This window comes from Hippichthys cyanospilos, chromosome 2 (genome assembly GCF_059441005.1).
Source record: "Hippichthys cyanospilos isolate Australia breed blue-spotted pipefish chromosome 2, RoL_Hcya_1.0, whole genome shotgun sequence".
Taxonomy (NCBI): Eukaryota; Metazoa; Chordata; class Actinopteri; order Syngnathiformes; family Syngnathidae; genus Hippichthys; species Hippichthys cyanospilos.
The window spans coordinates 35,134,432-35,158,983 of NC_142370.1; the positions used below are offsets into that span (position 1 = coordinate 35,134,432).

The 24,552-nt window shown below is 43.3% G+C and overlaps 1 protein-coding gene across 1 annotated transcript in view; it reads left to right on the plus strand.

Annotated features, from left to right (window-relative positions):
• The window catches only part of atp9a (ATPase phospholipid transporting 9A), a 29,951-nt gene that overhangs the window by 2,694 nt on the left and 2,705 nt on the right, over positions 1-24,552 (plus strand). The window contains exons 3-26 of the mRNA XM_088407817.1: positions 1,295-1,408; positions 1,520-1,628; positions 4,590-4,648; positions 6,188-6,239; positions 7,425-7,519; positions 7,720-7,800; positions 8,989-9,064; positions 9,175-9,251; positions 9,955-10,115; positions 10,194-10,336; positions 11,358-11,470; positions 12,185-12,394; positions 14,566-14,727; positions 15,091-15,183; positions 15,334-15,417; positions 16,686-16,856; positions 17,185-17,283; positions 19,581-19,670; positions 20,153-20,297; positions 20,390-20,454; positions 21,312-21,467; positions 23,773-23,837; positions 23,917-24,025; positions 24,253-24,310. Of these exons, the coding sequence (XP_088263943.1) occupies positions 1,295-1,408; positions 1,520-1,628; positions 4,590-4,648; positions 6,188-6,239; positions 7,425-7,519; positions 7,720-7,800; positions 8,989-9,064; positions 9,175-9,251; positions 9,955-10,115; positions 10,194-10,336; positions 11,358-11,470; positions 12,185-12,394; positions 14,566-14,727; positions 15,091-15,183; positions 15,334-15,417; positions 16,686-16,856; positions 17,185-17,283; positions 19,581-19,670; positions 20,153-20,297; positions 20,390-20,454; positions 21,312-21,467; positions 23,773-23,837; positions 23,917-24,025; positions 24,253-24,310 (2,587 nt within the window). The remainder of the gene's footprint in view (positions 1-1,294; positions 1,409-1,519; positions 1,629-4,589; positions 4,649-6,187; positions 6,240-7,424; positions 7,520-7,719; positions 7,801-8,988; positions 9,065-9,174; positions 9,252-9,954; positions 10,116-10,193; positions 10,337-11,357; positions 11,471-12,184; positions 12,395-14,565; positions 14,728-15,090; positions 15,184-15,333; positions 15,418-16,685; positions 16,857-17,184; positions 17,284-19,580; positions 19,671-20,152; positions 20,298-20,389; positions 20,455-21,311; positions 21,468-23,772; positions 23,838-23,916; positions 24,026-24,252; positions 24,311-24,552) is intronic.

The window sequence follows — 24,552 nt, forward strand, 5'->3', positions numbered from 1 at the left end:
TGACTTAGATCTTCAGTAGGATGGTGAAAGTTGCTATTGTTCTTTTGGCAAGCAAAGGACAAGAGTCTTTGCAATGCAAAATGGCATCTGCTTGATTTTCTTGAATTTGTTATTGTTGTCTTTCTTTTAGCATTTGCTCTATTTTGCGCCACTCACCTAGCTCCCTTTTGAACATACCGACTCTGTCACGCGAGTCATCTCTCACTTTGGTGACAATGGAACCGAGTGAGCTTGGAACCCCGGTGCTAAATGTGCGTATTACGGTGCCGCAAGCTGTTGCTCCAATCCCCAAACATTTTCGCCGTCTGCGCGGCTCATTCCTGACACATACAGTAGCTGTACATACAGTTCCACCCCGGAATGCCATTCCTTCCATTGAGCCGTTTCGGGTATTGGAGTTATGTTTTCAGTCGATTTTTTGCTCCAATGTTTTACTCATTCAAGTTTTTCAATCAATTCTGGTTCCTTCTTTACATATTTCCTCTTTTTTCATTTGGCAAGGGCGCGGTCTAAAAATGCCACGTACTAAATAAATAACAAATTATGCAATCATTTATGTTACGGAATTCGGTACTAATCAATTATACGTTAATCAATCACTTTCAGGTACCAATGTAACAAAAGTCATTTATTACTGTAGCATTTGTTAATCAAAGAAGTTCTTAATCACCATCATCAAGTAATTGATGACTTTAATACTTTAGCACCTAATGTAATCAGTAATTTTCTCCTTCTTAATATTCAAAGTAATGGATTACTGAGCACTTAGATTTTTAGACCCTGCTTAGGCAGGCACTTTTCCTTTTCATAACGCGTCAAAGTCTGCCGAAAAAAAAACGAGCCGCACATGCTTGTGTTGACAACAAAGAGGCAATTAGGCGACGCTTGACCAAAGTGCTTTTTTTGCCGTTTTCTGTGCAAAGGCTCGATGCTGTATCGAATTAGAGGTATATATATATAATCATTTTAATCCTTGTAAATGACATGCTATGACTTATTTCGCATCCATGTGATGAATGAATTCACGTTATTCAAACGAATTCATGTTATTCAAACGAAAGAAGAAAGAAAAAAAAATGGCTCTGTTTTGAGTTATTCAGTTCTAAGTCCAACCCCCTAAAATGAGCAAAGAAACCTCGACTTGCACTCTGAGGAATACGGTAATGGTGCGGAGGCGGATGGAAATTTTTGTAACTTTTGTATTTTCTCCAACTGCATCGTAAAGCAAAAGCCACCCTCAATGCTGTACTTTGAACCTGAAAAAATCTGAAGATGGGCTTGGTCTTGCCTACAGGTGCTTTTCAATCAGTTCAAGTACTTCTTCAACTTGTACTTCTTGCTGCTGGCCTGCTCTCAGTTTGTGGACGAGCTGCGTTTAGGCGACCTCTACACCTACTGGGTCCCTTTGGTATGCAAACTCTCTTGGTCAATAAGCCACTTTTCCATAATGCAGAATTGCATTTCATTTAAGGACGCTTGACTTCCTTGAGTCGTCTTCGGAGCGTGATTTTCGTTTCAGGGTCTGGTCTTGACCATCACCATCATTAGAGAGGCCGTTGATGAAATAAGATGCTACATCCGAGACAAAGAGGTGAACTCGCAGATCTACAGCAAGCTGTCAACGAGAGGTAGGCGCGCCGTTCCGTTTGTTTGGCACCCGCTTACGTAACAGTCGGCTTCAGAAATTCCACGGGGGGTGCAAGAATAGTAACGCTCAACGGAATGATGTCCACGTTCTATAGCTGGGTTGTCAAAATTCGTTGGAGCTAAGGGGCCGCATGGAGGAAAGTCTATCGTCAAACAGACTGGTAAAATGATACTAGGTGTCTTAAAAACGGTTCCTGTCAATCATATGTTGCTTTGATGCCGCGCGCGCCGGCCTGATCCCAGTTCCTCGCAAATAACGGGGGTCAATGGAAATTTTCAAGGATCTTTTTTCCATTTTTAATGAAATACATACTTTGTACACAACGCATAGGAGGGAATAAAATAAATACAATAGGGAGGAAAACGCCTCAATCCAATTTTTTAGTTGTGCGCCTTCTTTGCAAGGAGTGCGCTCAAGTGCATCAAATTGAACAAAGTAAAATGCTCCCGTTATGTCTCGTTTTGGACACTGGGCAACTCCTACATAATAATATACATGACAAAAGTCATTAAAAGCTCACCAAGAAGTAGTCATGATGTCACTTTAAAATACTGTGCGCTAACTGCAAAGTTGTAAATAAAGTACATTGAAAAAGAAATGCACGACTGATAGTTTATAATACCGCACAAACTAAAGCGGAAGGTCTGATAATGGGCCGGATGGCGACCCCCGCCCATCGCAAACCTCTTTGGGGCAATGGAATGATTAACTAGCTGGATGCTAATGCTAACGGCAGTGAAGTGCTCTGCATTCTGTCACTGAAGCGATCAGCGAGATATTTTGCTCAAGCGTGACAACCGGTCACTTCCGCTTGTAAGTTACAGGGCTCAATGAGCATTGCTTGCAAAAGTAAGGATTTTTCTGTCCTATAAAGTTCCTACAAAGGCCCGCGGGCCTTCCGTTTGAAACCTCAGTTCTATAGTACTTCTTTTGAAAACCTTCTGAACAATATCATAAAATCTATCTTCAGGCTCATTAGAACTTCCCCCAACCACTGAACAAAATGCTTTATTTGTTTGTTTCTTTTCTATTGTCATTTGACACGTAAACATGTATGACAGGTCAGTGATTAGTGACACACTAAAAGCAACAGCTTGTACATGGGGTCTGGCTTTTACCCCAAATTGTAACGTAACACTTTTCTTACAGGAAAGCATCATTTTCTTTTTCTTTGTTTTTTTTTAAGTACTTAAGTGTTTAATGACTTCCATTGTTTCTATTGTAACACAGTAGAAGGTGGGTAATTCTTTGTTGACCTATTACAAGATAGCATTGTCAAGCCCCCCGCCCCCCACCCCTCGCAAGCTTACAAATGCATCGCATACCGCAGAGATCAGCACCCTAATTAAGTTGCACTTAAGATTCAGACAGTTTGGGTCATACATTTTGTAACCCTGAAATTTGCACTGAAACATAGCGCTTTCAAGGGAAAATAAGCCTTGCCAAATGTGCCGTTTAAACAACACGACCTTTTCGGTCTATCGAGGAAGCTCACAGACAGTGCGGGTCTGCAAGATGACGCCTTAAAACACATAACGGGCCTTAACGCTTGTGTGTCTGGGGAGTTTTCACCAATCTGGCCTTGTTATCACCCAACATGGGCTGAATTTGAAGGGCTCATAACATTGTCAAATGGAAATATGTATTTACCTTCAACCCCTCAAATTGTTCACTGGCATCAGCCCTATCCGTACATACTTTTTTTTCTTTTTTTTTGGGGGGGGGGGCTATACCCCTTTTGTGTACAATAATTGTGTAAATGCGATAATAGCAAAACTAATTTATGAAATCGAAATAGGAATATTTAATATGTGTTGATTGGCGTATTATGACTTTTGAAAACTTTTGCATTATGGGAGTCCAGGCTAAGCCGATCATCAAAGTTGTTGAAAGGCTTGCAAAAGTTGGCCATTAGCACCACCCGGTGGTTTTGGGGTGTCAGCACAAACATTTCTATCGCGCCCCATTCGTGAGTCGCCGTGGATAGGGTTCATGCAAAAATCGGGAAATGCACGATAAAACACCGGATTTTCAATACTTCCAGATTGACAATATTCCCAATTTTGAATAGCGGTAAATGAGCCCGACACGGGCTAAATTTGAAACCTATAGGGTGTACCTCTGGACCTACGGTTTGCATGTATTTAGAAGATGATAAAACATCGGGTTCTCATTGTGCCTTTTGAGCTATCGTTCCTACTTTTCAGCATTCATTTACTGTAGAAGAGCAAATGAGGGACAGGGTGTGCAATTCAAAGTGGAGACATAAAAGTGAGCGCACAAGGTCACGGTATCAAGTGCGAGCGACAATAAAAAGGCCGAAGACTTGCTGGTTTCTATCACTTAGCCACTTTGATGTGGCGTGGCAGCTTGTTTTAGCCATTAACACAATGAGCGCCCGCCTCCATGACTTGTTGCGCTCCAAGCTCCAAAAGATCATTTGGAGAAGATCATCCAAAAACATCATTTTTGTGACGATAATCCGATTGATTAGAATTTCTGAATGCGACGGCGTGCATGTTTTCACATAACTTTGTAGGACAAAGAAGAAAAGTGAATTCCCACGAACCCCGTCGCGGAGTGATATTATATGTGCCTTAATGTCTTGCATATGCATCGGGCAGAGGTCACAGCAGAGGTCGGGGGTCAGTGATCTCCTCCAAACAAATTTGCCTGTTAATTCCAAATGGAATGAGAGAGGGAAAGGCTCAACTCCCCCAGCATTCCTTCAGATCTGCATGGAAAATGACCTCCCCCAAACTTCAGCGGGTGACTGGTGAAGCATGCGGGAAAACAGCTGCCGCTACTATTATTTGATTTTCCAGATATGCCTGTACAGTACTTCAAATGTTTTGGAGCATTTTTCAGCGATATGTAAGCTTTTTATATGTTACACCGGTTTACCTTTAATGTCCTGTGTATTTTCCTTTTTTGCCCGTAGGCACGACAAAGATCAAAAGCAGCAACATTCAAGTGGGAGATCTTATAATCGTAGAAAAGGTTTGTAATAAATGCTTCCACGTGGCAATAAGTCTCAAGTTTTCACATCATGCTTAGAAACAAATATTATAAGCCATTTGATGTACATCAGTATTTCCCAACCAGGGTAGGGGTATGTGGAAACACTTTTTGTTTTTCCTTTACACTTTTTTCCAGCGGGATAATTAAATATCATGAGCCTGTCATATAACTACCGTATATGTGTGCAACACATTGTTTCCCTATGGAGACAATATCCTGCGGAATGGAAAATGAACCCAAGCGTCTCAATTCAGCGCGGATGCATTATTTAACTCCTTCGCCACCGTTGATTGCTATACCTTGGCCGGCAGTGATTGACTTTACTCTTTCAGAGGCACGGACGAGAATTCTCATCTTTTAAAATAGTGAGAAAAATAATCATCAAACACGTCAAATACTATTTTCTGGATGGTATCTGACACCCTTGACTAGTGCTCAGCTAATATTAAGCCAATCGAGCACTGTCGTGACCAATGGATAGCAGTGTTGACATACACGCAAACACGTATATGACGTACTTGTAATTCTAAGTAAGGAACGAGACTCAATCTTTCATGTGATACGTCAATGTTTATGTTAACGCAATATTCTGTAGGCCTTGAAAGATGAGTAAAAACGCTAAATACACTGGCACCCTAGACGTTGCTTTTTCCCATAACGCTTGGCAATGAAAGCGTTAATACTAGCAGCCCTTTTTAGACCCTCCTTTAACATTGTGGGGGGAAAAAAAAGAATAATTAATTGAATGTCTCAATTTAAAAAATACGTTTATAAATATGTAAAAAGACATTTTTGGGATGGAAACGACTAAAGTAGGTCTGACTATCAGTCTTGTTAAGTATTTTGTTTTTTATTTAAATGTAAATTCCTGTTTGAATGATCTCAAATTAATTTTGGAGGGTTAATGTATTTGAGAGGTAAAAGGTATGTAAAAAAAGTTGTTTACAAATTGTTCATATTTGTTGTTTATTTTCAAGGCAGTATTGTTTATTTTTGGTTTCGTTTAAAAAACTGCGGGGGAGGGGGTACACATGGTGTGCTATTCAAGATCCAAGAGTTTTATTGTCGCGTGCATACTAACACTACACAGTGAAATTCTTATTCTGTTCACTTTCCCGTGTAGACTTGCATTCCACACAATAGAGCGAATAATAAAGTAGACAATAGTAGGCAATAAAAACAGTAACTGGGCAATGAAGGCAGTCGGTGATAATGGAGCACAAATAAAGGAATAAAGTCTCATTCTGAACATACGGTTTGACCAAAAAAAAAAAAAAAAACGTCTCAATGTGTTTGACACACGCCTAAAATTTGAGTGGGGATTTTGGGGCCGTGCAGAGACAAATTCTGCCGTCGATCGAAGGACATAACATTTTTTCGCCTTTTTTTTTTTTTTTAAGTGAGTCTTCCTAATGTGCCACAAGCCACTCAATAAGTCAAAGATTTAAGAGCGGGAGGAGGGAGGGGCGCAGGCGCAGGAGCAGGAAGTGATGTTTTTCTTTCTGCCTTTCTTTGTAGAACCAGCGTGTTCCTGCCGACATGATCTTTCTAAGGACCTCAGAGAGAAATGGTAAACATCTGCTGGTCATTCATCCAGATCTGGCCGGGGAAATGACTTGTTTAAAAAAGGCGCTGAGGTGCAGGGATTAGCCCTGAGCCTGGACAGGAAGTCCTATAATGTCCAAATTGTAATTGGGTCCAGTACTATACTATCAGTCAAAGGTTGGAGGCGGGGCGTTTGCTGATTCCAGTTATACATCTACCCACGCGGTGGAGATCAAACGTTCATGCTAGTTTTGCCCATCAAATTGCGCAACGCAATGACGCTTGTAGTAATTCAAATGAATTGTATTCTAAGACTATATCGCAATCATGTAAATGCAAATTAGCTGTTTGTCACTATCCAAAACAGAATTAGGAACAGCTGACAATTTTAAGATTTGTTTTCTTTTGTTGTTTGTTCGTTTGGGGTGTGCTTTTTTTAATTCTTATTATTTTAATTGTCGTTGCAGTTTTCAATTGTTAAAATGTAAAAATGGCAAAACGTTTTTATCTGCTGCTGCTTCCCTGCTAAACTTGAGCTCAAAACGGCCATTGTTATGTCTTTTCATAAGAATTGTTGCCAAAAAAAAGCATGCTGGTACCTATCTTACTGAATTGGGGGGGTTCAATGTTGAGACAATCTGCCTGTCTAGATAAACTTTAGAGGTTGAACTATACAAAGGCGCCTCATATGACTGATCACGCGTGGATTAGGTTTCACTAATGCAACAGCTGCATTGCTTTATTATTCCATACAGACCGCAACGTACATGTCTTCAATTATTGTTCATGCCCAAGGTAAAGAATACAGCAGTGTTGTTTTACTGGAAATAGTGTATGGTTATCTCCATTCCATGTGGAGGCCATTAGGTCAATTATGAGGAGCCTGAATCGGGCTAGGATTTTTTTTTCCCTGGGTGGTGGGGTGACTCATGGAGTCAAATTTGAATTTAGTGGGTGGTTGGGTGGATTTCTTTACCACAAATTTGTGGCCAAACAATTTATTTAGAATTAATCGTCTCGTTTCAAGAAAAAAAAACAGCAACGCATTTTTGATACAGATAGCTGCTAAAATAAACCTTGGGCGTATATATTTTCAATTGTCACGTGCTCTGAATTGAGATTTCACTGATTAACACCGAGGTTTTGTCATTTGTCACCCCCTAGTGGTGAAAGTCTATGTGTGCATAATCCTTTGTCTGGTCCTTCTCAGGCTCCTGTTTCCTTCGCACTGACCAGCTTGATGGAGAGACCGATTGGAAACTGCGCCTCCCTGTGGCATGCACACAGAGGCTGCCTACTGCTGCTGTGAGTACATGATGGGAGATAGACGAGAACTCAAATTCACAGGAAAAAAAAAAATTGCAGGCTCCATAAAGGCATGTTTGGATGAGTTAACGCTCTTCAAACATGTTGTAGAAATTCATGTGAACTACAGCGTTAACATTTTTATTCAAGTCGATTCTACGTGAGAAAAACTTCTAAATAATGGTCTCAATGTCTCGTAGGAACTTCTTCAGATTCGATCCTACGTATACGCGGAAGAGCCAAATATCGACATCCATAACTTTATTGGAACTTTCACCAGGGTGAGTGTTTGTCGTCTCTCAGCTCTTTACCACTGGATGCCCTTTTTGCCAATGGACCGCAGAATCACGAGAAAGCTTTTCAGAAGTTTCATAGTTTTTAATTTTTAATAGAGTGATGGTGATTCCATTTTTTTTGAGCAACGAATGGAAGTTTCATTGTGTTTTGTTTGGTTGCATGTTTATTTTTGGAGCGACAGACAGAAATGATGAGGACGGCTGCCCGCGGAAGAGTAACGAGCTTGTTTGAATAATTGACGAGGAGATAGGAGGAGCTATTTGGCGTGTCAGATAGCGATGATGACGGGCTTTTCGACAAATTCATATTCAGTTGTGTCTAGAAATAAAGCATTGAAACTTCAACTTATTGTTGCAACATTAGTGCCTACGTGTACATTGCCTTGCACTTGTCTAGTTTCCACCCCACCCCCTCCAATAACTGAACAGTATGTAATTTGATATACAATGAAGAAATGTGCCTAAATGCACTGTAAATTTATCATTTTAACAACATACAGCATGTGTTATTGTACAGCCATGATCTCGTAACCATTTAAGTCAGGGTTGGACTTATAATCGCATTTTTATTAAATTCAACCAAATTGAAGCAAAAAAGGATTCTCGTCTTTTAAAGTTGAAGTTCTTTATTTGTCAGTTGTCTGTATATCATGAGCATCACTAATAATAGGAACAATAGTAAAAACAATCATAAATAATACAAATTTCATCAAATACGTTTTTTATGGGGGGTAGCTGACACCCTTGACTAATGCTTAGCTAATATAAGCTAATTGAGCACTGTAGTGATACCTGTGAACATTAGGTGGCAGTGTTGCCCTACATACTTCACATACATTACAGACTTGTAATTCTAAGTCAAGGATGGAAGTCAATCTTTCATATGGCAGCAGCCATATCGACATATATCGCACAATATTCCCTGGGCCTTGAAAGATGAGTGAAAATGCTAAATATACCGGCCCTCTAGAGGTTGCCTTTTCCAATAACGCTTAGCATTAAAGAGTTAAGGGAGGACGACTTGTACTGGGAAAATTACGGTAGGTCTTCTTCTATTGGATTTTTCGATCACGGCTCCTCATCCCGCCTTGTCTTGTGGGCGCATTGGCGATGTCGTGCGCGGACTCTCAGCAACGTGACTTTGCAAATGTAGACGCGTTGTCTTTGCGACAGGAGGACGGAGACCCTCCCATCAACGAAAGCCTCAGCATTGAGAACACTCTGTGGGCCAGCACGGTGGTCGCGTCAGGTAGGACCGAACAGCTGTTAAAAAGTTGCATTTGGCATGAGAAGCTTTCTTGTAACGTTGCTTGTTTGCATTGAGAGTGGTGTTTTTAATGTACCTTTCCCACTCCGCAGGCACGGTAGTGGGGCTGGTGGTTTATACCGGCAAGGAGCTGCGCAGCGTCATGAACACGTCCAATCCAAGGCATAAGGTTGGATTTGCCAGCAAAGGCCGGCCTCGAGCAAAAATGTCACTCGATTGAATTTTCTGTTTTTGTCAAATAGTATACATATACAATCCATCCGTCTTCTAGAGCCGCTTCTCCTCACAAGGGTCGCGGGCTAGCTGGTGCCTATCTCAGCTGACACCCCGAACTGGTCGCCAGCCAGTTGCGGGGCACACGGACACGAACAACCATTCACGCGCCCAATCAAACCTAAGGACAATTTAGTACGCTTTTGGAGTGTGGGAGGAAGCCGCAGTGGCCGGAGAGAACCCGTGCAGGCTCGGGGAGACCATGCGAACCCCACACGGGAAAACCGGAGCTCGGTGGATTTGATCTCGGGTCCTTGAACTGGAATTTTTACACAAGCTACGTAATATAGCATGTGTTTACCCGAGGTAGTTAGCCGCAGTAGCAAACTTATTGATCCCGAATTCCACAAAGCAGGAAGTGGACAACTGCAGCTTTAATATGATTGGTTCCTGCAGCGGAGGACTTGCGTAAGATACAGATGCCGGTTAAGGCTTACGACTCGACGGAGAAAATAACTTACGGCTTTGGCAAATTTGGAGCATGTGAGCTTTAAAATGATGGTTTACCACCAAAACAGTTATTAGCGCATGCCTGGAATACGAGATGCGGAAGAAAGACACACGGGCGTTTGAACGGCCATTTGTTGCGTCGACGTCAGGTGGGCCTGTTCGACCTGGAGGTGAACTGCTTGACGAAGATCCTGTTCGGAGCATTGGTGGTGGTATCCCTGGTCATGGTGGCCCTGCAGCACTTTGCGGGTCGCTGGTACCTCCAGATCCTGCGCTTCCTGCTGCTCTTCTCCAACATCGTGCCTATCAGGTGGGACTTGAAACCCTGCTGCAATCATCTATTCGATTGCGCGCGCCCTCTGAGTCTGTTTTCATTCACGGGATACAGCCTGCGTGTCAATTTGGATATGGGCAAGATGGTTTTCAGCTGGATGATCAAGAAGGACTCCAAGATACCTGGCACGGTGGTGAGAGCCAGCACCATACCCGAACAGCTGGGCCGCATCTCCTACCTGCTGACTGACAAAACAGGTTTGACCGGAGAAGACAGAAAAGCAGCTTTTATGCCCTCACACTTTGTTATTTAATCCTCCTATCACTGTACGTTGTGGGTCAAACAGCTTCATTTGAAAGTTAAAGTACGGTAAATGTCGATTGTGGTTTATCAGTATAAAAATTGCATTTGAATGCATTTTGTTACAAAGCATTGTGAATTGTTTAATATTTTTTACTTACATACGTACAAGAGCTTTATTGTCATATGCATAGTAATACCGATTTTGGTAGCTTTTTTTGATGAATAAGCAAAACCGGGTTCACAACGACCCAAGAATATCCTTTTCTTTTCTGAGGGTGGTGATAATTACACATTACCCTTGACCCAGGATCTTACTACTATTCCAGAGCAACAAAAACGTAAGACATGGATATACATTAAGTATTAGGTTAAAGAGGAAAACGATTTTTGATTTTTTTAAACAGATACATACAGTTTTGGGTCTTATTGTCCCAGAGACAGTATTACTGTCAGTGAGAAATGAGCGTACTGTATTTTTGGGACTATAAACCACACCTTTTTTTCTTATGATTTGAGCCCTGCGACAGTGTGGCTTATCTGCAGTTTTTATTTTTCAATTTTTTGCTCGCCATCTAGAGTCAATCTACTGGTAAAGCAAACGTGCGTTCAATGTGTCAAGTTAATGGTACAGCTATGAAAAGTTGTGAATCAATAGCTGTGCTCAAGAAGAATTTTGAAGATATGCTAAAAACATGCAGAAATGTTCTGTCTGTTGTTGTCAGTTTACAAGGAAAAAACCTGCGGCTTATAGTCCCCCCGCGGTTTACATACCTGTCTGAAAAATATGTAAATGACCGATGAAAACAATATTTTGGACACATTTCAGACGTGTGTGTGTGACTAAATACGCCCCGGGTCCAAGTGACACTGGGATGTTACCTCTACTCCTTGCAAACAAATATGAAAGGACGGTTAAATGTGCCGCATTTTGCAGACTCATACTGCAATTATTCTTAACGGCCTTTTGAATGGCAGGAACTCTCACCCAAAATGAGATGGTGTTCCGACGTCTCCACCTTGGCACCGTGGCGTACGGGATGGACTCCATGGATGAGGTGCAAAGCCACGTGTTCAGCGCCTACACACAGGTACAAAGCATGACATGGGACAGAACGTTATCACTCGGATGTCAGGAACAAATGGAGAACCCTGAAAAGCTAAGAAGATGACGGAGGTTCAGTGGTGCCTCTACTTACAAACTTATTGTTTGCATGATTATTATGCACTTATGTAATTCTACTATGTTTTTGACGCATTTTTATAGTTTATTCATATTCATTTATAGGGTTGAAGAGCATTTTGGGGGCATGTAAAAAGCTTATGTAAGATTCACGTTAGGAAATGACTTCCTGAATAACGTACCGATGTATTTCATTTTCTTTGCACTTCACTGCACTCCTTGAAAAGATGTACAACCAATTTCCTTCCACTAGAGATTTGTTTTTCAGTGTAAAATACAAAACAAAAGCTAAAACATCAGTTTGTAATTGTTTGACATGATTGGTTCCGGAGCACGGGCTTTGTCGGCCTTGAAAGCAAAGGTTAAGCGGAACAGGAAACAGGATTAACCCAAAAGCCAAGCCCCACCTCAACATGTTTTAACGACGTCGGCCTATAATAGAAAAAGGCCTCAATGCAAACACAAACAATTGATATTTGATAACCTGCATATTCTCGACTTCTATGATTACGGTTAAAACGTGTCCGTCTAAATCCGCGCTAAATCCTTCAAGATTATTCGATGCAAGCGTTCACCAGATAAAGCCGTCCCTCCTCATCTGTGGCCCGCGTGTGCTCCTCAGCCCGCTCACGACCTTCCGGCCTCCAGGACCCCGGCGGCCACCAAGGTTCGCAAGACCATCAGCAGTAGAGTTCACGAGGCGGTGAAAGCCATCGCCTTGGTGCACAACGTGACGCCGGCGTACGAGTCCAACGGCGTGACGGATCAGGCCGAGGCGGAGCAGCACTACGAAGACACCTGCAGGGTTTATCAGGCCGCCAGCCCCGATGAGGTACGGACCCACGCCGTCATACGCGGAACTATTCCATGGTTACGTCCTGGCTTTACGATATTATCGCAATCTCATGTCTGGGACTCCCAAATGGTACGATTTCGAAGGCATTCTGAGATTTGAGGTCCACGATAAACTCCACAATATATAACAATCTAGTTATATCATATTTTCCGCACTTTAAGTATTTCTGTATTTCAGTTAGAAAAGTATTTTTTACAATTAGAATTTTCATTACACCCTGTTTGAAATTTTGTTATGATATAAATGCTCCAATATTGAAGCAATTTATATCGTAACGATGCCAAAAATGTCGTTATTTGTAAAAGACAGCGCAATTATATTAAATAAATTCAGAAAGTCTTTTTTAAATCAACAAAACATATTATATATTATATATATTATATATAACATATTATTATATTTTGAGGTTTTCGGTTGCAATTTTATTAAAGATTTGAAGTTTTAACATTGAAGAGAATCATATTTATATTATTCTAACTCTTGATTGGTTTTGGCATTGATCTGATTCTAAACAGTCTTTAAATGGAATCTAAAAGGTATTTTCCTCCATTCTTTCCTCAAATAATCTTTATTCTTAACTTCGATTGCCTATTTATAAAGTTTGACTGACCTATCTGATTGTTTTGTTGACATTCCCTTTAACGCAGCCTCGGCCACTACTCTACTCTAGCTTCTGTTCTATGTGCCTTATAATGCAGTGCGTCTTATATTTGAAAACAGGAAAATGGAAAATAACACTTAAAGATAAACTACAGCCAATGAAAATCTCCCCCCACACACACACACACACACACACACACACAAAATGAAACCTGTAGTTCCAACTCCTGCCATCGGATGTTCCCACATTTGCCAGCCGGGATGAGTGATCTGCTTCCACGTTTCCCCTCGTCAAAGTGAATTTTATATTTAAAGTCAATTGCTTTGCCTAGTGTAATGACAAAAAAAAAATCTATCCTAACCCATCAACGCGGACCGTTCCGCGTTTGCCACTGCGGGTCTTTGGCACGGTCGCTTTGCTCCTTGATGGTGTCCGAGCCAAATGTCACCCCGCGTTTATGTCCTGCATGCTACGCATTCTTTGAACGGCGGAAAGGGGTCCGCGGAATTCAATGTGATCCACATCCTGCAGCGTAAATACGGATTTCCTCGATGTGCTCCCCAGCCTCCTGCTCTTTAGCCCATTTTGGGTTTCCTCTCGGCACATGTTTCACCACTCACCGCTTTTGTCATTGAAAAGGCCGGCTGCGTTTCTTGTTCGGAGGAAACCGGCGCTCTTGTCCCTTTGTTTGTGACGCCAATGAGAAATTTCGAGCCTGATGCGCATTCCAGAACCCGACAAGCTGGGCCGACGTCGTTTTCCCACCCGGCAAACGAAAGTCCCGACATAGCGCCGGCTCTTGTTGATTTGATATTTTAACGTAAGGCGCTTTGGGCTACTCATGATAACAGTAATAATGATGCTCTCGTTGTCAAAGCCTGTGCCAGAGTTCTAAACTTTCTAAATTGATTTCAACATTGTTTTTCTAAATCGCCTCAATGATTAATGTGATTTAGAAAACGATCCACGCAATGCTTTATATAGGCTCTCCTGTGATAATGTTCCAGATTATTTTACATTTGTTATTATTTATTGATTTCTTTTTTCAGCATCAGATGGTTCAGTTGGTCAAAAATGTGTCTTGTGTAAATAAGAATTGACTTTGTTTTTTTATTATTTCAGGCACTCTGATGCAAAGTTTCTTCTTTTTTTCAGTTTCAGACTAAACCGTGAAAACTAAAGATTTGAAAGTTGTTTTATGTATTTTTTGTGCATACCATAGATAATGTGGCTTCTCTGCCATTAGGCCTGACGCACAATAGCTGATGGATTAGATTCTTGATGCAACCTCTGGTCTCCGAGTTAATGGAAACAGTTGGCCACCTGCGTCCTTGAGACGCAGCCAAACAAGGTTTTCATCTCAAAAACTTTCCCGTCGATAGCGTTGAGTGCTCCAAATGCCGCAAACATTGATTCGTGTTGAATCTGACTGCGATTCGGGCGTTCCTTCATAACTCAAGTAATGGAAGATTGATGTGAGGAAATGGCATTGGGATCAATAGCGTTCTGTCATTCAGGCTTTTTTTCCCCCATTGGCCGTCTGCAGGTGTCGCTGGTACAGTGGACGGAAAGCGTTGGCCTGACCCTGGTGGGGAGAGACCAGTCCTCCATGCAGCTCAGGACCCCTACAGGCCAAATCATGAACTTCAGCATCCTGCAAATTTTCCCCTTCACCTATGAGAGCAAGAGGATGGGCATCATCGTGCGAGTGAGCGCCAAGATCTTTGTTGTTGCTGTTCCATGCATGTTTCCTGAATGCCACTTGAGAGATGAATGAAGGCTCCGGTGTCTGCTTGGGCTGCCTTTGTCGCGAGGAGAACTTTTGAGGCTGGTTAAAAAAGACAACAAATAGCAGATGAATACCAGTGTTTGTACATGGCAAGTGGGGACAGTAGAGGGGGCTTACAATTTGCATGAGGGTCTGATGATCAGTAAAAATAAAAAACGACAGAAAACACATTTATTTGGATCCGCTCCGGTTGCAGTTTCAAACTATGTTGGACTCTCCGTGACAGTGGAACATTTTTTTTGTTCCCCCGAGTACTCATGTTCAACCCAAATTCCATTTCAGGATGAATCGACGGGAGAGATCACGTTCTACATGAAGGGTGCCGATGTGGTGATGGCCGGCATCGTCCAGTATAACGACTGGCTGGAAGAAGAGGTACTTTTACTCGACAAATATTCCATTTAACATATTTGTTCCTAGCGTGTCTTTAAGTGTTGATATGATTTTCTTTTCCCATCCTCCATCAGCAGTGGGTTTTAGCATTTACTTCTTTGCATTTACTATTCTTCTTTATTTTTTCCCAAGTGTGGAAACATGGCGAGAGAAGGTCTGAGGGTTCTGGTTGTGTCCAAGAAGTCTTTGACTGAAGAGCAATATCAGGACTTTGAGGTATGTAAATTGAGCTGGAACCTTAACACAGAAGCTGCATTAGCTGAAACATTTGAACCTAAAGATATCAAACATTGTAACATTGTAAACATTGTGGGTTTTTTTCTCAATCATATCCATGATGAATGTGATTGAGGAGAAAAAAATATAACACCAGTTTAAAACGTTTCTAACTCCCACCTGGCGGGGGACCGCATTAGCACAAGCTTACTAGGTTGCCTTTTTTTCCTCTACTCATACATAGCTACGGGGCGCCATACAAAGTGCTGTGCAAATTTGCACTCCAGAAATTGCTTTTTAAAAGTGGATGGCCTCAAAATGCAAGCATAGAGTGCAAAATAGGGGTGCTCAATGTGTCGACTTGTCACCTGCTGAGGTGGTGTTGCTCAACGACAGCATGACGTCGCACTTCATGGGGAGAAAAAATTCAGCTGAAAAAAGAAAGCCAATCGGGGGAGAAAAAGCCATCGTGTGCTTTTGTATGTGTGCATGTGTCTATATATATATATATATATATATATATATATATATATATATATATATATATATATTATTATTATTATTCAACTTACACACCACTTTGATATTTTTAATGATCCATTTTTCAAGCTCAGTAAGACATCTTTTCAGTTCTATCAGATAGCAGGAGATTGGCTGCTGGAAAAGTAGAACTCGGGGCAAAAAAATATGGGCGGCCCTGGTACAAAACAGCAAAGATGAATCATTTTCTTGTCAAACAGTTGCCATGTGGACCGCGGCTCAAAATACAAGCAGCACATCTTTTTGTCTCGGGATCTCCAGTCCTAATAAATATGATTGTTGCCGGGTGATCGGACGAATCTTTGAACCTTGTGTCACCCCACACCCCACTCATTGTTGAAGAAGGGCGGGCGGGCTCCCCCGCAGGCTCCACTTACTCAACTGTATAATTGTGTGTTTGAGCTGGTGGGCAGCAGTGAGTCACAGACGCGCACGCACACACGCATTGTGTTTCCTGTATGAGTCACCCGCGAATTGTTTTTGCGTTATCTCACTGGCGGGTGACCCCGGAGCCGCAGCGGCAAAAACACGGCCATCAACGCACTCTATCAAGTGGCTTTGGGGGCCTTCTTGGAAGAACAAAACAAACAAAAAAACAGTAGTTTATGTCATTATCACTGCAAACTTTTCAATGTTTTCTCAGTTCAGCCAACTGTCTGCATGTGTTTTTTAAGTGACTTTTGCAGAAAAAAAAGCACTCTATCCACTCCATCTGTCTGTCTCTTCAGGCACGCTACGTTCAGGCCAAACTCAGCGTGCACGACCGCTCCCTTAAGGTTGCCACGGTGATTGAAAGTCTGGAAATGGAGATGGAGCTCCTGTGCTTGACTGGCGTGGAGGACCAGCTGCAGACCGACGTCAGACCCACCTTGGAGATCCTTCGCAACGCGGGCATCAAGGTGGACCGCCACGTACACCCACGACATCCAAACACTAAAATCAATCTTGGGGGGAGGGGCATTTGTTTGCACAGTTTAACATGAACAAAATAAAAAAAACAATATAGAAGCGTCTCTGTTTTGTCGTGCCACGCCCCACTCTGGTCCCAAGCGTCGGAATTCACCACGCGCGTGTCGGTGCGTCCACGCCGAGCAGTCGTCGACATTTGCATCCGCCTGCTTCCGCCGAGCAGCGCACGGCAGGCAATGCGCGACGGACGGTCAATGGCGCTCCGTCACGCTTGATACAATAAGCGCGCTACATTGTCCTTATTTGTCTCCCGCAAAGGTTTGGATGCTGACAGGAGACAAGCTGGAAACGGCCACGTGTACCGCCAAGAATGCCCACCTGATCACCCGCAATCAGGACATCCACATCTTCAGACAAGTAAGCAGTGCCTTGAATACAAATAACACCTCGGATTTTGCTTCGTTGTTTCTCACAAAAGGAACATTTCCCATTCCGAGAGTGAATCCGTAAAAATGACGGAAATTTCAAAATAAGTTTGGCTTTTATCTTAGCTAGCTTTTAAGAGACACAACTCCTTCCTTAAAGTGCAAAATGTCTGACTCCTATTGTGCATATACACACAATCCTAAACTTGCTGAAACGCGGCTGCTGCTCAATTTCGGCTATTTCGGTCAAATGAACCCGAACCGCGAAGAAAAGGAAAATCAACAGCTTCAAGATTCAGGAGTTTTATTGTCATATGCATAATAACACTACACAATGAAATTCTTACTCTGTTCACTACCTCGAGCGGACTATACTCCACAATCGAGCAAATAATAAAGTAGGCAAAAAAAAAAGCAAAAACAAAAAAAGGAATGATAGAGCAATAGAGGCAGTAATTGTGAACCACTAAGAAACTTACATTCTGAGCCTATTATGGAGTAGATGAAACTGTATACATGAGGATGATAATGCAAAATATCCTGAAGTGCAAAATATTATATGTATAGCAGCTTTCTTGCACTGTGCAGGATTTGTAAGATGCATGTGTGCGTGCGGTAAAGCGACTGGTGACAACGAGGCAGATTAGTGTGTGAGGAATTTGTTCAGAATCCGGATGGCCTGTGGGTAGAAGCTGTTTGACAGCCTGCGCATTCAACATTACATCGGCGAGGCGTTCATTGCCCGCTCACAATGAGTGGGAAATCTGAAACACGCTTAACTTGACACGCAACAAATATATATAACATAGGGAAAATAATAATAATAATAAAAATACTAATGCATTGTTTCTACCAGAATTTGAGCCCAATAGGTGCGTCTTATACACGGTTGCATCTTATATTTGGGGTATTACGGTAATTTAAAGAAGAAAAAAAAGACAAATCGCCCAGGCCTACCAGTAAGCGTGCGGGACGGGCCCGCTTGGGGTCATCCCGGATCAGACGCAGAGCCCCTCCCCCCATCCCGTTAGCTAGGCCGCATCGGCAAAGCATCGATCACTCGCTACTGGCAAACGCATCCCGGCGAACCCGAGGAGCAAATGAGCGAAGCGCTCCTGCCGGGAACATGCGGAGGCCTGCTTTCCTCGTTTGTTTCCCGGCTTTTGGGCTTTGAGGGTCCCCTCGCCGCGCCTGGCGCCGAGCCCACCTCCGAGATGCGGCCGGCCGCTTCAGGTTAGCGTTTGCGTACAAACGCGCTTACTGGAAGAGAATAACAATGGTTGGCACGCCTTGAAAAGCTCTCCCGGCGGACGCCGTGGGAGTGCTGACTGGGTGGACGAGGCGCACATCTGGACGGCTTTCCTGATGGCCGCCAAAGTCCCGACGCGCGCTGACGTCTGAGGAGTCAGCGGCTGGCCCGAGCGTAGCTCCTCATGACAGATTAACTCCACGCGCTGTCAGCCATGAATTTTGGCTCCTTTTGGCTCGCAATTGGAAGCTGACACAGTTTCCTCAAGCTAACTGGCCCAAGTCCGGCTTGTGAAGACGTCCATTTGAAAGTGGAATCAAGTCCAGCAGATTTCTTTGCTTACATGGCTTATGCACAATCCTTTCTTTTTTGTTAAAATATCCATGTTTATTTTGTTATTTTAAAGTTCATCACCTGCTGTTTAATTTACCAAAAATAACATACCAAAAAGCACGAGGACTAGGAGGCTAAAATATTGCCTGGATTGTCAAACCATGACGACTTTCAATGTGCCGTCCCTTCTAAATGTTTGCAAACCGGAGGTCGAGAGGTACACCCTACACGTGTCAAATTTAGCCCATGTCGGGCTCATTTACTGCCATTCAAAATTGGAAACGTTGTCATTTTTGCACAAATTGAACACCCTATGTTTCCGATAATTGTGTGTGTGTGTGTGTGTGTGTGTGTGTGTGTGTGTGTGTGTGTGTGCCCTGTGCTCAAAACGAGTTTGAAAAATATAGTATTAAAAATATCAAAAATGATGAATAAATTGAATCAGATCCTGTATAAAAGTTTGATATGTGTAAATTTGATATGGATGTGTGATTTAAATAGCTTATGACCTGCAGTTCCTAATCTGGTGCAGTTTACCAGTGACAAAAATTGTTTTTTTTGTTCAATTTTTGCTCTACGCTATACATAAAAAAATATGTTGGTTGGATAGAAGACATTTATTTCCACCTTATTGAAATGTGTGTTTTCAAAATGAGCACATTGTCACTTCAAGTGCTGTCGTTAATGGCGTGGCCCTCCCGTGGCAGGTGACCACGCGAGGAGAGGCCCATCTGGAATTGAACGCTTTCAGGAGGAAACACGATTGCGCCCTGGTGATATCGGGGGACTCGCTTGAGGTAATCTCATTTCTTGCCATCAATTTCCGCCCCTGGATAATGTGTTCGGAAATGGACGGAAATGAACTCATCATGGCTAACCAATAAAACATTGAATCAACCACTAGAAATGCACAATAAATACTGTATTGCAAGCACTCGCACCAGATCAAGTCTTAAGCGTATTGGCATCTTAGTGACGCCGACCAATTGCAGACCGGCATCTTAGTGACGCTGACCAATAGCAGACCGGCATCTTAGGGAGCGCCATGACGCCGACCAATAGCTGCCCAGCATTGTAGTGACGTATGCAGCGACGCATTTAGTGACGTATGAGCGCGGTGTGACTCGCAGAGTCATACGTACGCACGCCGACCGGCCAGTTTGAGTTTTGTCATCGCTGTTGATGCCGTAAAGCGGGAAAAATGTTTGTTTGCAAACGAGCCTCAACCGCGCCGCGGTTGGACGAGAGACAATGCGAAGCCGCGGCCTCTCCGCTGCAGGTCTGTCTGAAATACTACGAATACGAGTTCATGGAGCTGGCGTGTCAGTGTCCCGCCGTGGTGTGCTGCCGCTGCGCCCCCACCCAGAAGGCCCAGATCATCCGGCTGCTCCAGGAGCGGACGGGCAAGCTCACCTGTGCCGTGGGTGCGTAGCAAACGCGGCCGCCCAAAGGTCGGCCGGGCAAACTCCTGGGCCATGTGAATCCTCACACCTCCGCCGCTTTTGTTTTCTCTTAGGAGACGGAGGAAACGATGTCAGCATGATCCAGGAAGCCGACTGTGGCGTGGGAGTGGAAGGAAAAGTGAGACTCTTTGCGACCGGCCCTTTCTCGCTGTCGCAGCTCGCCTTTCCTGTTAAAAACCCCTTGCGCGTTCGTGCCACATGGATTCCCGGTGCCGGAAAAAAAAGAAACAGCATTACAGCGCATCCTCAAAGTATTCACAGCGCTTACATGCATGCATACGCTTACATGCACGGTCAACTGTGGGACCTTCTATGGACTGGCGTGTGTCTTTCCAAATCATGTCCAATCAAAAGGATTTACTCCAATGACTTCCAATTGAGCTGCAGAAACATCTCAAGGATGATTAGTGTAAAAAGGATGCACCTAAGCTCCGTTTTCAGCTTCACGGCAAAAGCTTTGAATACTTAGGCTAATGTGATGTGTGCCTTTCCAAGTCATGTCCAATCAATTGAATTTGACTGCGGTTAAGCTGTCGAAAAATCTGAAAGATGATTGGTGGAAAAAGGATGCTCTGAGCTTGATTTTGAGCGTCTTGGCAATGGCTGTGAATACTTTTGCAAATGTGATTTATTAGCCTTTTATTCAAATACTTTCAAAAAATGTCCCCCCCTAAACCTTTCACATTGTCACTATGGGGTATTGTGTCGAATTTTGAGATATGAGATTAATGTATTACGATTTGGAATTAGGCTGTAAGATAATTGTGGAAAAAGTGAAGTGCTGTGAATACTTTGTCTGATTGTTTTTGATTGTTTGTTTTTGTTAAAAAAGGGTATTTTTTTGCATATGTCGTTGCGTTCATGTGACGTTTCTTATCCGCACCAAGTGTTTTTTTGTGTGGTCCGCTCCAGTCGGCGCCGCCTGAGGTGGACACGGGCCTCGCTGACCCTCTTGCGTTCTCTCATTTTTGTCAGGAAGGCAAACAGGCCTCGCTGGCCGCAGACTTCTCCGTGACTCAGTTCAAACATTTGGGTCGTCTCCTGATGGTTCACGGGCGCAATAGCTACAAGCGATCCGCCGCCCTCAGCCAGTTTGTCATCCATAGGAGCCTTTGCATCAGCACCATGCAGGTAATCCGCACTCGGATGGCTTCGCGCGTCCCTTTTCTCCACGGAGTAAGATGGCTGTCAAAAAAAAACCTTTGCGTGTTCAACGATTCGTTCGAGTATGACCAGAGTTGGGCGATTTACTTTTCTTTGCTGGTCCGACGTTCGTCGGAGCCCCGCTCCTTTTCCGTCATCGTGGGTCGGTCGGTTTTTCAAGCCAGACGAAATTGTAAGCGGCAGTCCGTCGGTGTATTTTTGCCCAACCTTCCGCCACCACTGGAAGGCAAAATTTGACAATTTATTTTTTTTTGGTCCTAGTTTTATCTAAATTTCATCTGACACGACAAGTAAAACAAAGTATTGCTAAGGTAAAAAAAAAATAAAAAATAAAAAGTCTTTAATTAGGGAATTAAAATAACTTCTATCTTGCATTTCCTGGCCAAGAGCCAATCAGAGTTAAAAATGCAAATTTGGATGCAGGCTATTAATAGCTTCAAAGAGTGACCGCCGGCAGTGGAAACACATCCCAGAATGCTCTTATCAGCAAGCAATTTCTTTATGTAAAACATATTTAAAAAGCAAAATAATACTAAAAAGATCTCTTAACACTTCGCTCTAAAGATTATATTTAAATTGCGTATAACATGAGTTTTGTTCTTTGAAACCAGGAGTAAAAAAGGGATCATTTACAAACTAAGCTCTGGTCATTTCAGCTGTGTCGATCTGCGAGTCATCTGTGCCGCATATGTCTTTTTGACCGCGATATGTCCCATTTATTCAGAAATTATTTCATGAAATTGGACCGACAGGCTTATAACCATAGCTTGCAAGCTATGACTCCAAATATGTGACTCCAAATCCATATATTTTTTGAAAATCATTCATATAAATTACAAATTGGTCTGTCACCATGTTTTTTTTTAAGAGTTTTCATAAACGTGCATGTGTGCAATTCAAAGGAAAGGCTTTTTCCACTGCAGTGCTTGTTTCTGCCAGCAGAGGCCACTAGCTGTTACAGAAGCAAAATCAAAATAATAGGTTGTAACCCCCCCCATCGCCCAATCCCTAATGCATGAATAGACACGGCTTGATGCGCTATCACTACTCGGATGTTTTGTTGTTTTTTTAATGTGTGTTCTGCCCAAAAAAAAAAAAAAATCTTTGATACACAAGGATAAGCATGCGACGTGCGGTAGGAAGGCGTGGTCGTGAGTCAGAGCGCCCCCGCAGCGCCGCTACCGTGTCCCGGTCCGCCCGCGGGGCCGCCTCGGAGGGTGAGCCCATGACTCACCGCCTCAAGGAGGGGGAGTCGGCGAGAGGGGACGGGGCCTCCTCCGCTCGTCCGGACCGGCGCAACCGCAGCCGGCGCAACCGCAGCCGGCGCTCGATGCCTGGACAAAACCCACTCGAAACAGTGCGCCCGAATGAGTTGGACTCAGCCAAGAAAATCGGGCTTTCTCCGGTTTTCATAGTTTGTCGGCTTAGCGTTGTGCATTAGCTACGCGGAGAAAAACCTCATGAGCCAGCCTGCTGAAAACAAGGTGTCCTGTACCGTGTATATTTTCAAAACAATTAGTGTCAAATATCTGTCAATTTTTGCTATGTGTCCCGGCCCGGTCCCAATTCTCAGCAAAAACCAGCGGCCAACTGTTAATCGCAATGCAACATTTTTCCTCAGATTGCACGAAAAGAATTGAAAACTTTGTTTGTTCCTTCATCCATCCGTCCATTTTCTAGAACAGCTTATCCTCACAAGGCTCGCAGGCTTGCCGCTGCCTATCCCAGCTGACTTCGTCTAGCGAACAGCCATTTACACACCCAATCACACCTTATTTAGTGTGTCCAATACACCTGCCGTGCATATTTTTGGAGTGCAGAAGCCGGATTGCCCAGAAAGAACCCACACAGGCTCGGGGAGAACATGCAAACTCCAGGAATGCCGGAGCCAGCTGGATGGGAACTCGGGTCCTTTAACTGTGAAGCGGATGTGCTAACCACTGCTTCACCGAACCACCCCCGTTTGTTCATAAAATACTTCTTTTGTATAGAATGCATATGAAGATTACCTTGAAATAAATAAATGCGGCACACAAAAAAATGCCTCAATCAAAATAATTTGCGGTAGAGCATCTTTTCAAGGAGTACAGTGAAGTACTAAGAAAATCAAACAGGATCTGGGGGCACCCACGCCATGACTTACTTAAAAGAAGGAGGTGAAAACCCGCGTAGAAGCCAGCCAATCACGGGACACCTTTCAACTAACAGCCGTTGACATTTCGACCTAGTTATGAGTCCTGCTGTCAAACAACTCCTCTCTTGTGTCGCACAGGCCGTCTTCTCATCGGTCTTCTATTTTGCTTCGGTGCCGCTCTACCAGGGATTCCTCATTATCGGGTGAGGGCACGCGTGGCCCCCGGTCTTTTTTCGCTCGGCGCGCACGCGCATCAACGGGCCCGCTCTCCCTGTGTTTCAGATACTCCTCCATCTACACAATGTTCCCCGTCTTCTCCCTGGTCTTGGACAAAGACGTCAAGTCCGAGGTGGCCATGTTATATCCCGAGTTATACAAAGACCTGTTGAAGGTACTGAACCAACGTTTGCACAAACGTGATCGGACATGGGCCGATAACCGGGTTGACGGTTTACCCCGGTGTTAAAATGTCAAGCCTTCGATAACTTAATCGTGGCTATCATTAGCATTTTGCATTTTGCTCATGGTTGTCATACTGTCAGAATGATATCGGCCCATGCCTCAGTGTCATCTTTACAATCATACTAAAAGCCATATTTCCATCTTTTCTTCCTGCAGGGCAGACCACTGTCCTTTAAGACTTTTCTAATATGGGTTTTGATAAGTATTTATCAAGGTAAGGACTCACTCGTTATTCCGATTTCACAATTGTGTTTTTTTGGGGGGATAAGAAATTGGGGTGTTGGAATGTATAATAATATGCAGAGGTGGGCAACTTACATGTTTTTGCCGGTCCGACGCTCGTAGAGCCCCATCCCCTTTCAGTCATTGTCGGTCCGTCATTTTTTTCCAACCCCCAACCTTCCGCCACCGCTGGAAGGTGACATCGGGCAAGTTTTTTTTTTTTCTGGTTTGTCG